The 12,879-nt window shown below is 35.3% G+C and overlaps 1 protein-coding gene across 1 annotated transcript in view; it reads left to right on the top strand.

The window, feature by feature from the left end:
* LOC121437526 (phospholipid-transporting ATPase 11C-like) overlaps positions 1-11,088 on the top strand; it is a 207,045-nt gene extending 195,957 nt beyond the window's left edge. The window contains exons 29-30 of the mRNA XM_041637391.1: positions 7,359-7,463; positions 10,764-11,088. Coding sequence (XP_041493325.1) covers positions 7,359-7,460 — 102 coding nt within the window. The 3' untranslated portion in view covers positions 7,461-7,463; positions 10,764-11,088. The remainder of the gene's footprint in view (positions 1-7,358; positions 7,464-10,763) is intronic.
* Positions 11,089-12,879: the final 1,791 nt, after the last annotated feature.

Genomic DNA, 12,879 nt, shown 5'->3' on the forward strand with positions numbered 1-12,879 from the left:
ATGGAATTTTTAAAGGGAAAAAGACTTTATTTTGTATTTATCTCAGAATTAATTTTCATATCAGGAATTTCCACACCAACATTTCAGCTTTGACCTTAGAAATTGCCGATTTTTTTTTCAGTTGATAATCCTAATTTGCCTTTCAAACCTGTCCCCTTTTTTTGATTATAGTGCTGCTTAATCTCTGTGTTGCTTCTAGCCCTGTCTCCTAGCAGTATATTCAACCAAAAGAGAATTCCTTACTCTTCAGGACACACTTGTGAAAATTTATGATAGTTCCTAAGTGTGTTTGTATTGTTAACTTCTAAATTATATTTCTTCCAAGAGAAGTTATTTCCCTCTGGCACATTGCCTGATACCTTTTGGACATTTCTTTAAAAGCTTTTAAGTGAAAGGGTTAGAATTGCCTGAAAAACCACTGGCAAATTTTTACTAGCAGATTAATTAAGTATATCCTATTCCTGCCAACACTTGCTCACTTTGTTAAAATAAAGTCCTGTTTTCTTCATATTGATTATCAACTAGCTCTTATAACACCATTAAGGCAGTATTTTTGGGAAATAGTGTGGTCATGACCACTTGATGTAGTTAATCAAATTATCAACCAATTGAACTACAAAGCTGGTATATCATAGGGGTTTTCCTGCATATTGAATTAAGAAACCAAGTTTTTTGACATTATGTAGACATGTAGATATGAAATTATTATGTCTTCAAAAGTATTTTAAAGAAGGCCTAGGAATACAGCTTTGAAAACATTCATGCCCTCAGTACGGGGGCGGGGGAGAGCAGTATATAGCTAGGTGGCCAGAATTGCTCTGAGCTTCCTATTTTTATGTGGCTTATGGGATAGGATGATCATAATTTAGTATAGATAAGCTGTATTTGTTTACTCTTTTAATCCTTCCAGTGGCCTTTGACTAGCTCCATTGAGCCCGGTTTTTAGTTTTATAATAGAAAGTAGTATTGATGGAACCGTTTTCTTCCAGACTGGCTCAAATGGCAATTTTCATATAGCCAAATAAAAATGATCAAGTAAGACAAAGGGAAGGAAAAGAGAAAGAAGAAAAATGGCTCAGGGACTGCAAATATATGTCAGTTGGTAGAATATGTTCCTAGTATACACGAAGCCCTGGGTCCCATCCTCAGCATTACCTAAAATCAATATAGTGGCCCATACCTGTAATGAGCAACAAGAGGATCACAGCTCAAGGTCATCCTTTGCTAAACCCTGAGACCCTGTGGGAGGGAGGAAGGAAAGGAAAGATCCTTTCTCAGTACAGAATCTACAAAGGAGGTTCTCTTGCATAACTCTTCTATTTTTTTTTAATCTGAAGAGTACATTTTGGGCTGCTTCTAATGTTTCTTTTTGGGATAATGAAGCTCATGTTGCAAAATGGCTCATATTCAAGCTTCATGCTCTTAAGGGTAAAAAAAATGCCCAGAATTCAAAATCTTCAAAATGTATCATCCCAATATCTCTTAGGCCCTCTCTAAAAATGAGACACCAGCTGGAATGCCCAGTGATGTTTGTATAGACCATTAAGTGGAAGGATGTTGCTGGGAAGCAATAGATACCTCGTCTCAGAGCATTTTTATTCCATGTAGACAAGAGATTCCAAATTTCAACTGAAAGGATAGAATGTTGCCAGTGGGTCAGCATGAAATTTTTTTGTGGTTTATATCCGTGACAGAAGGAATTCTAATGTCTGTGCTATAGCTTGGCGTGAAAATATGCTAGAACAAACAGGAAATTTTCCATAATCATTTTCATTCATTTAGTCATTCATTCATTTATTCCTATCCCTTTTTGAACCAGTAAACATTTGTTGAACCACCTGCTGATGAACATCTCTCTATATAACCAGTGTCTGAAAGGCTAAATTGTTTTTCAGACTCTATAGGATTTTTAGAGTGACAAATGTGTCAGAACAGTTATGAACACTAAACTATACTATCTGTGGGGGGGGGTACAATATATATGAATGCATATAGGCCAACAGAATCATGACAGCCATAGATCACATCAGAGTTCATTAGGCCATTGATAAACAAAAAGAAGCCAACTTTTAAACAAAGCAGAATGAGTATCTTATTTTCCATAAATATATTAGTCTTTATGTTTAATGTCTAATACTGTGACAGCATGAATGATTTCCTGTTTTGCTCAGCATTCCTTGTTAAATGATAAGGTAGGCTTACTTTAATGTGAAGCAGATTACTTTACAATGGGTCATGCGCAGAGCCTAGCAGATTATATAATGGGATGAAATTGAAATGTGTGTCCCTATCTAGAGTAGAAGGGGCCCCTAACTTCAGTATTCATACTACACATTCTCTACATACTCCAGAATTGTCTGCAGCTGTTTGTAAAACGAGACTTCACAGTAGGTAGTGAGCATGCTTCTATGATATTTGAAAAGGAAGCTAATATATTTAATAATTATAAAAGCGTCTTTATTTTGGGTTCCTCTCAATTCAATTTATATTGTCTGAGGATTCGTGATGCGTTCATTAACTACTATGGTGGTCATAATTCAGGGATAAGTCAAACATGGCCCCAGCTCATTGGAATTTTCCTTCTAGTTACATTATAAAGTGTGTCCATTCTGAACCCTTCTGAACAAATATAAAACATAATGATACAATCAATTATATGGTTTTTGGTAGCATAACAAGATTAGAGTAATTTCCTCCTAAAAATCTCCAGTAAAAAAAGCTAATAATGGCAGCCCCCAGCACTGCTGAAATCTGTTACGATGTTTACATTATAAATAATGCTCACGGGGATGGAAAGATGGTTTATCAGTTAAGAACACACGTTCTTGCAGAGGACCCAGGTTCTCCTAGTAGTTCTCAACCATCTGTAACTACAGTTCTAGGGGATCTGATGCCTTATGACTTACACAGCTGTTATGCATGGTCATGGTTTACAGACAAAAATGCAGGGAAATACTCTTATAAAATAAATCTCAAAAATATATAAATAAAGAATGCACGGTGGGGCCGGGCGAGGGTGGCGCACGCCTTTAATCCCAGCAATTGGGAGGCAGAGGCAGGCGGATCTCTGAGTTCGAGACCAGCCTGGTCTACAGAGCTAGTTCCAGGACAGGCTCCAAAGCCACAGAGAAACCCTGTCTCGAAAAACCAAAAAAAAAAAAAAAAAAAGAATGCACGGTGGGAAGAAGGGGAGATGAATGTGATCGAAATAGCTTATACTCGTATATAAAATTGCCAAAGAATAAATACACTTGCAATAGGCTGAGGATAAAAATAGCCCTTTGGAATATTTATGAATCTCAAGAGAAAATTAGGAAGAAAAGCATATTATTTGCCAGGTGGTGTACACCTTTAATCCCAGCACTCAAGTGGCAAAGGCAGGCAGGTCTCTGTTAGTTCAAGGCCAGCCTGATCTACAGAGTTAAGTTCCAGAATAGCCAAGGCTACACAGAGAAACCCTGTCTCGAAAAAAAATAAGGCTGGAGAGATGGCTCAACAGTTAAAAACACTTGGCTTCCAGAGGTCCTGAGTTCAATTCCCAGCACCCACATGGTGGCCTACAATCATCTATAATGAATCTGATGCCCTCTTCTTCTGTTCGTGAAGACAGAGAACTCATATACGTGAATAAATCAAATATTAAAGAAAGAGAAACATAACAATGAAAAGTCTCAGTAAACTATAAATGATTATAAATGACAATTTTCTAATTTGAATTTTTAAAAATATATCTTTGAAAATAAGCTGACTCAAGTCACTTGAGTTATAGTTGGATTGCAGTTCATTTACCTCTTAGCTTAATTTTCGGTAACAAGGGTTTTGTGTGTGTGTGCGCGCGCGCTTAAAGCCTCATCTTTAAAGATAGTAAAATTTAAACCAGGCAGTGGTGGCACATACCTTAAATTCTAGCACTTGGGAGGAAAACGCAGCAGATCTCTGTGAGTTTGAGGCCAACCTGGTCTACAGAGTGAGTTCCAGGACAGCCAAGGATACACAGAGAAACCCTATCTCAAAAAAAAAAAAAAGAACAGCAAACCTTTTCCAATTTTTGAAATGACAAAGCTGCAAGCCATACCATTGGCGGTGTTTGATGGAGCTACCATTGAATGTTGAACAGTGAAAGAGCAAGATAACACCTGAAAATGAGTTTAAGGTTTAAGGTTTGAGGTATTTCAGAAAGCTGCATCTCATATAAACACAATCGCCTATGTGTAAATCATTGAAATACCCCTGGTACCTCTGTACCCTCTAGGCAAGTAGTAAATACTACTCTACTTTATATTTCCTGCATGGAGATTTCCAACTTTCCTTATGTAATGTTTTCTAATATAATCTACCTCAATCTAAAAGGAGGTTTCACTGCCTGCTAGACATGAGAAGAGTTGTCTAATTACTAGGAAATGACCCACTAACATTCTTATGCCTAGTGTGAGTGATGTCTACACAAAAGATGAAGGAATATTCCAATATAGATATGAAGCTATTTAAGAGGAGAACACAGGGAAAGAAAAAACTCAGCTATGTGACTAAAGTTCCCAGAGAATGCATTTTGAAAAATATATCATTTTAATAATAAATTGTAAAAATGATGTCATGTTGCAATCCTTACAGTGTCATATACAACCATGTATTCAAGAGGATAGTACTGCTGAAAAAATGTATTAATGAAAATAAAATGAAATTGTAATCATATTGTAAGGAAAACCTCTACTGTCATGGTTCTTGGGATGTGCCTTTATCCTTGGCCTCTTTGGCATACTGCTACTTAAGCTGCTCTCAAAGCTCTGTAGGTGACTGCAAGAGTGTGGACATTTTACACTGGTTTAGCTCATCATCACCTGTCCTATCTACCACTACCAGTTGCTACTTCTGTTTTTTATTGTTTTGAGTTCTTTCTTTCATGTCATGCTTTCTACTGCTTTCTGTATGCTTATATTTTCTTTTCTTTCTTTATAAAGTCTCTAAACACTTAATCTATTGGCCCCTAACATTTTTGCTTCCTGTACTACTTTTATCTGGTGGTTGGATACAAGTTTTGAACACAACAAAATGTGCTTATAGTTGCAGTCTCTAAATAGATAGGTTTGTACATTAAACTTAGGAATGGGGACATGGTATCACGTTAATCTTGTTGCAAGGTTGTTGCCCACAAAACAGAAGATGGAAATAATTTTTTCTTTCAGAATCTGAAATATTTCTCTAGTTTTATCAATTGGTAATTTGCATATTGCCAGTATGTCCCTAACTTCTGCATTTAAAGTAAAATATAAATGGGAAGAAGTATAGTTATATTAAAACACAAATAAATGCAAATATTTGTATTTAAAGGTTTGTTATTAAACTCTAGGATATGTACATCATGTGAGCTATTTTCTTTGCCTAAGTCTATTTAATGAATAAAAAGTTAAGAGTAGTCTTCTGATTGGGTGGGTGTTTAGTTGTTTTGCGGTTTTTGAGACAGAGTCATATTTATAGTGATCCTCCTGCCTCAGCCTCCTGAGTACCTGGACTATAGTGTGTACCACCACACTTGGCTAATGGATAATCTTGATTAGTGGAGATTTTGAGTTCATCTCTATCCATAGTTGACCTCCCATCTTCTTTCTTGCATGGGCAGTGCCAAAGCCAACTCTGCAAATTATGTCATGATTATAGACATGGAAAAAGAATCTCTCAGATTTTCTAATTATCTAATATAGCCTTGAATATTTTTAGTTTGAAAAATATGTGCTTTACATAGGAAAAATTTAGCCTACCTTTGTAAAGAGGTCTTTTATGCAAGAAAAATAGTGAAACTGAATTCTGCCATTATAAAAAAAATAATTAACCGCTAATCCAGGGGCAAATGGTAGGATGGTTGTACCACCAAATATTTTCTCATTATATTGGTTTTGATTGGAGTTTTAACTTGTAACTGCCCAACTACATGTTGGTCCTTTTATAATGTCTGTAAAATTGAATAGGAAAGATAGTTACTTCAGGTACATTAGTGATTTGTGATGGAACTTGATTTTAACTCTCTGACCAATGGATTTTGAACAAACATATGGTAGTGAATTAGTGATTAGAGATTAACATTTTTAAATGAGAGGCATATTAGAATTATTTTATTTAAAATAGTACATCCCCATTAAAACAATTTTAAATTCGAGCCAGACAGTGGTGGTGCATGCCTTTAATCCCAGCAATTGGGAGGCAAAGGCAGGCGGATCTCAGTGAGTTCGAGGCCAGCCTGGTCTACAAGAGCTAGTTCCAGGACAGGAACCAAAGCTACACAGAGAAACCCTCTCTTGAAAAAACTAATAATAATAATAATAATAATAATAATAATAATTTTAAGTTGATATACAGGAAAATAGCAGCTGGAACATATAATAGATTATTTTTAACTAACTCTACTTTTACTTTAGTAAGTAACGTCTTCAAAACTAACTTGTCATTTCTACTTCTAGTTCTCAAGGTTTCTTTTTAAATGTTTTACATCTAAGAGAATATTTACTTTTTCTTTTCTTTCTTTCTTTTTTCTTCTTTTTTTATTGTTTTTGCATTTCTCTCTTTTCTACTGCAATTTTCCACCTTTTGTGCAATTGTGAACAAGGTAACGAAACGTCTCCCTTCCTCAGGAACATCTACTATCTTCATGCTTTCTCAAACTTCCAGCAATCACAGTTTCTCTTGGAGTGAATAAGGTGATTTCCTTTCTTAATGTACCAACTTGCTTGCATCCTCATTGCCTGACACCATTTCTGATTCTTCGTAGACAGTTACTTCTCATGATTCATTTTTATATTTTCTATTGATACTTAAAACATTTTACCATTTTCTTTTAACCATTTAGTCACCTTCTAAATTGTCTTACTGGAGAGAGAGTAATTTTCAAAAACTTAAACTATAACATTGTAATATGGGATATGCAGTATGGTAGCCATGATGTTAGAACTAGCCTGTTCATCAGGACAAGAGTATTTTGCACAGATTTTTCCTTTTTGACACACTCAGCACCAGCACAACTTTCAGAGGTGTTCACCAAAAGGATGGTAAGGTTCACTAATCAAGCCATATTGACTCATCTTACCATATAACCTACCACTGCCATCCCAGAAACCCAAGTTTGCCACATACTGCTAATGTCTATTTACTTCTACCACAAAAACCAGTTTGAATTGGAGACTTTCTTGGTCCTTTAAATGTATTCAATTGAATGTTATGTGTTTGCTGTATAGTAAAATAAGTAATTTGTACTGTGGGGCCAGGAAAGTAGTCTGTAGGAAATGATTTCTTTTTTCTCCTACATTTTTGTCACCAAGTAGGTTAACCTATCTTCAAATGCTTTAAGTATCTTTGCCTCACTATTACAGAGCAATCTGAGCTGTAGAAGGGCATCTGACTCATTATCCGCCAGACCTTCTGTCAGACCTCTTCTTTTACGAACATTCTCAGACGAGTCTAATATATTGTAACAGGTACCTAGTGTTAAACAAGTGGGCTGGCTTTAAAAAACAGATTAACAGCATTATAAAAAAATGAAAATATCACTCTTTAAATTTTCTCTGCTGTTGGTGTGGTGAACTTTATACTATTCTTTGCAAAAATATAAAGATGCATTGCTTGGAATATGGGGAAATTTATACTTTAAATTTGCTAAAACTAATGATTTTTTTGACGTTTTCAGAGCTGAATGTTAATACAATATATTTAATTTGTGAAGAACAAATTGTCATGGCATTGCCCTCATGTGAAAATACTTGATACTTATCTAGAAATATTATAATTTTGACTTATAAGGTTAATTTTGAAAATTCAAAATAGATATTCCAAAATTGCATCTGTATAGTACCAAGTCAGTTTAGCATTGCATGTTTTTCTGGGAACTATGTGAAAATAATCAAATGTGTTTGTACCTTCATGTGCTGTGTCTGTGTGTTTGTAGGTATACACTTTTAATGTCCTTGTAAATGTCTAATCCCCAAATATATGTTAATGATCTAGTCCTCTAATTATAACATTTTTAATGTCAAGTTTTATTCAAGCTAAATGTTTCAACTCTCAGAGGTAAAATCTTTCCTAGCCATTCAGGGGGATGCATGCTTAATGGCAAACTATTTCCTAGTTCATGTTTCCAAACCACATTTATTTGATAGCATTGTTTTTATTTACCTCAAAAATATTTTAGAAGAATTAATATACCATAAGAGGGACCTTAGAACTCAGAATGATTTCTTTCATGTGCAATCTATATTTTCTACTGCAGAAGACTCTGACACTCCAGGTTCTGGAAGGTATTTTATCCACTGAAGATAATTTAGACGAATTCCTAAGTAATTTACTCATAAACTTGTCTACTTACAAGCAAGTCAATACAGTTTATAGTGCAGAGGATCTTTATGTGCACATAAAAATTATGATGTATAGCCGGGCGGTGGTGGCGCACGCCTTTAATCCCAGTACTCGGGAGGCAGAGGCAGGCGGATCTCTGTGAGTTCGAGACCAGCCTGGTCTACAGAGCTAGTTCCAGGACAGGCTCCAAAGCCACAGAGAAACCCTGTCTCGAAAAACCAAAAAAAAAAATTATGATGTATGAATAAAATTGTAGAACAATTTACTTTGAATCTGTTATTCCACCTTAGCCTATTTTAATAGATTAAATCTGTTGGTTTTTTCACTGCCCATCAGTCACCACATTCTGTGTCTGCAGTGCTATTTTGGAAGCAGACTTCTTGTGCTACACTCAGCGTGTTATATATTTTTAATGACTTCCCTGCATGTGTTTCTCCTCTGTAATGAGTTTACTTCTTAGTGGCCTTCAAAGGCTTTGACCATTTTGTTCCAGATTGCTTTGTCCTAAGTAAACCATGAGATGCATCTCAGCTATATTATTTGCATTTAATTTTGTATCCCCCTGGATTGCTTGCTTTAGCTTGGTCTGTGGTTGGGGGGGCTCTGCTGAGTAGCAGACACTGCAACTGCTTTTGGCCTCTCCAGGGCCTCAACTCCTACAATATCTAGAACTTAAGAGGTTTACAAAAAGCTGTTTCATTTTTAATGTAGTTATTTCTTCCAGGAATTGATTTCTGTGTAGCAATATTTCTTCTCCAAGGAAAATATTTGGCAATTCAGCCACTGAGTTTGTTCCTTGGTAGATAATGGGACAACCTGATTTCTTTCACATATTCTCAGGGTGAGTGGCAACCTTATTTTGGTTAAAGTCACTATGACCTGAAGACTGGGGAACATGAATAGAAACCGAAGGTATTATAGTCAATTTATAGTCCATAAGAAACGCGTCTTAGGTTGGGAACAAAATAGTACTCTCTTTAAGATCTTCTTCCATTACTGTATTTCAAAAATGTTGAGTTTTAGACCATCAAGTTGATTCATCAGATAAAGGTGCTTGCTGACAAGGCTGACCACCTGAGGTCAATCCCACATGATGGAAGGAGAGAACGACTCCTAAAGGCTGACCTCTGACCCTCACAGATGCAGTATGGCATGTGTACACACATATACATGCTAAATAAATACATTTTAAAAAAACTATGAAGCTTGATTTTAGCATGGAGAATCAAAAGGTATTCCCCCTCTTCTTGATACATAAATTCACTGTTTATATTCAGTGGTCAGGTCGTCTATTATACCCCATCCCAATCACAGCATGCAATGATGTTTAGAGGAGAAAGAAGAATATGCAGATTTATTAAAGAAGTTTCTCTGGTTTTTTTAAATATATGATGAATAATAAAAAGTTTGAATCATAGTAAATCATCTACCAAAAAGAAAATTTAACTTTGATATTATGGATGGTGTTTTTTTTTTAAGTAAAGGAGTATTTTCACAGAAATTTTCCAAAACTAAACATCTCCAACTTCACAAATCCAGGGGCTGGGGCAGTAAAGTGCTGGCTGTACAGGCCTAGGGACCTGAATTCAAGTCCCAGCAGCCACATAAAAACCCAGGTATGCTCGTACACTTGTAATCCTAATGCTGGGAAGAGAGAGAAGAGAGGATTCCTTGGAAGACAAAGCAAGAAAATTTGTGGGGCTTCCTGGCTAGTCAGCATAATCTATGGGCAAGCCCCAGGTCCCATTGAAAGACCCTATCTCAAGAAAAACAAGGTGAGGGCCTAGTGTAATGCTGCATATATTTAATCTCAGCACTTGGGAGGCAAAAGTAGGTGAATCTCTGTGAGCTCAAGGCCAGTCGGGGCTATATAATAAATTCCTGCTCAAAATAGTAAAAAAAAAAGGTGAATAACATGACACCAGAGGTTAATCTTTGCCTTCTACATGCCTTTGCACACACATGCATATATACTTACATACATACATATATACATACATACCCAAAGATAATTCACACATCAAAAAAATAAGCAATTTATTCTTTGCAATTTCTGAGCATCTGCTATGTGCTAAGCATTTTACTAGATGTTAGAAATAAAACCATCATGTTCCTGTATTCCAACAGCTCCCAGCTTAATAGGCAGTCCCAGTGTGAAAACCTACTAGGAGAACCCTGGAGCAATCCAAAAGCAAAGAGCAAGCCTGAACTATTCAGCTGACAGATGAGGAAAAATGTAGAAATCTGGTTGTGGTGTCACTCTTTTTTCCCCTCCTGCATGTGAATAAAACTTGGCACTTCTGGTAAAACAGTTGCTTTACTACCATAACAAAATTTACTACTTGGTGTATTTTTTAAATGTTATACAGATGGTTATATATTGTTACCAAAATAAATTTTGTAACTCTATATTTTAACCTTTTTAGAATCCGAATCTTGAACTGCCCATGTTGTTGTCCTACAAGCATATTGACTGTGGTTGCAGCTAAAGAAAGAAAGCATGAAGGAACAACTACAAAAGATATTAACTCAGGATACTCAATATGCAACAAAAACCACTCTCATGTGTAGGGTTCAGAATAAATGTCCATTAAAATACCAAATAACTCTCCTAACCATTTACAGTTATTGTAAGTAGCCATTATGGCCAAAGTTAAGAATTATATGAAAGTTTAAAGTAAGCATACTTAGAATTCTGGATTTAGATAGAATAATGTAACTATAAAATGGGTGCTCTTTTAACCCATTGACTTTGTGAATGGATTAAAACATAGTAGTATAAAGTAGAAGTCATGCAATGGGAATGAACAGATTTTGCTAATACAGTGTTACTTTTTTGCCTGGCAAAAGACATAGGCTGTTTGTATCACATTTCTTGTTCCTGCTGAATGATTATCTTATTTTTTCCACATACAAAAGGAATACTTGAAAATACAGAAGGACTAAATGATATTACTGCATCAGACAAAATAGTTCATCTTCTATTCAATCATAGGCTAATTGTCTTGGTCTAATATCCTTTTCAAAAAAAATACCTTGAAAATATTGTGCGATACTGTTAATTCCAGGTATTATTGTAGAAAAGGGGTTGGAAAAGGTTATTTGGTGTGATTTCTTCTGAATTACACACCACTTATGTATTTAAGATGACTAAATTTGAAAATAAAATACTTTGGTCACTTGGGTAATAGCCCCTCAAAAGTTAAGCAATAAAAGGTATTTCCGGTGTCAATTTTGCTGGGTAATGAGGTAAGAAGGGTTAAATATATAAAAATAAATGCCATTCTTAACATTGGCATTTTATAATTCTGTGTGGCAAAGAGGGGAAGCATAGCTTATTTTAAACTACTAACGGTTTTTATTTGAAAGAGGTTGTATTTGTGCATACGTACAGCACATTTTTAAAGTTACCAATTTGGTAGGGGAGAGATTCATCCCAAAACTATTCAGTAGCTTGTAGAGGCAAGGCTCTTTGGACATGAATGTTGTCTCTTGTAGCTAACTGGGACAGGCAAGTGGTCTAATTCTGAACTGTGAGATGGGCTTGGTAAGATTCTCAAACTTCTGGACAACAAAGAGGTTTTAACCCCTAATAGTTCACTTAAAACATGAAGTCTTTATTTGATAGAAAGACTACATTTGAAAGCTAGACTAAAATAATATTTAAAAAATATTTTTCTATCAGTTTCCAACTTTTTTGTCTTCTGACATTCTTGTACTGTTTGTTTATATTGTACCTTGATTTAGCAAAGTATTGCATTCTTTCTATTCCAGTATATTTATATAGTCCATATGGCACATTTGATTCTTCCACATATATTGTGTTGATATTTACATGTAATTTTTCTTGAATTCTGTAAAGGTCATAATTTCAATTATCAGAAACCATTCCATAATTACTTAATTTAATTTGTTTTTGTCTATCAGTATTATTTTTGAGTGTTTTGTTAGGTGTCATTCACAGCTTAAATGTGCTGTGTGCTCTTGTAGCCTGTATTTGAGGTGATCTGCTGAAAGCAAAGTCTTTCTATTCTTTGCCTATTCCAAAGAGCTAAAACATCTAACCCAGGAAAGCTTTGCTATTTTGTTATTGTTGTTGCTGCTGTATTATTATTTTACATCAGAACTATAAGGACTGTGAATAGCTGTAAGAGCCAAATAGAGAGGCTTAGTTAATGAAGAACGACTGAGGAGTTAATATATATATATATATATATATATATATATATATATATATATATATATATATCTGGATATCCAGGATAGTAGATAATAAAACTGAATATATGTGACATGTTGCAGTGGAGGGAAATCTAGATAAGCAAGTGAGGGGTATTTAGAGTCATGTCTCAGACAAATTACATTGTACACTGCAGCTCAAATCAGAGGAACCTGGGTTTGCTTTTTGAAAGATTTTTACTAAAGATCTAAAACATGGCTAACATGGGATTAGCAGATGAAGTGACTTGAAATGAGCTATCCAGTATTCCTAGCACTACAATCTAACCACTCCTATATCAGAAGAGGGCAAGAAATCAGTTG

The sequence above is a fragment of the Microtus oregoni genome, unplaced genomic scaffold (assembly GCF_018167655.1).
Source record: "Microtus oregoni isolate MIOR12 unplaced genomic scaffold, Mior012 000052F_ref0000163, whole genome shotgun sequence".
Classification (NCBI taxonomy): Eukaryota; Metazoa; Chordata; class Mammalia; order Rodentia; family Cricetidae; genus Microtus; species Microtus oregoni.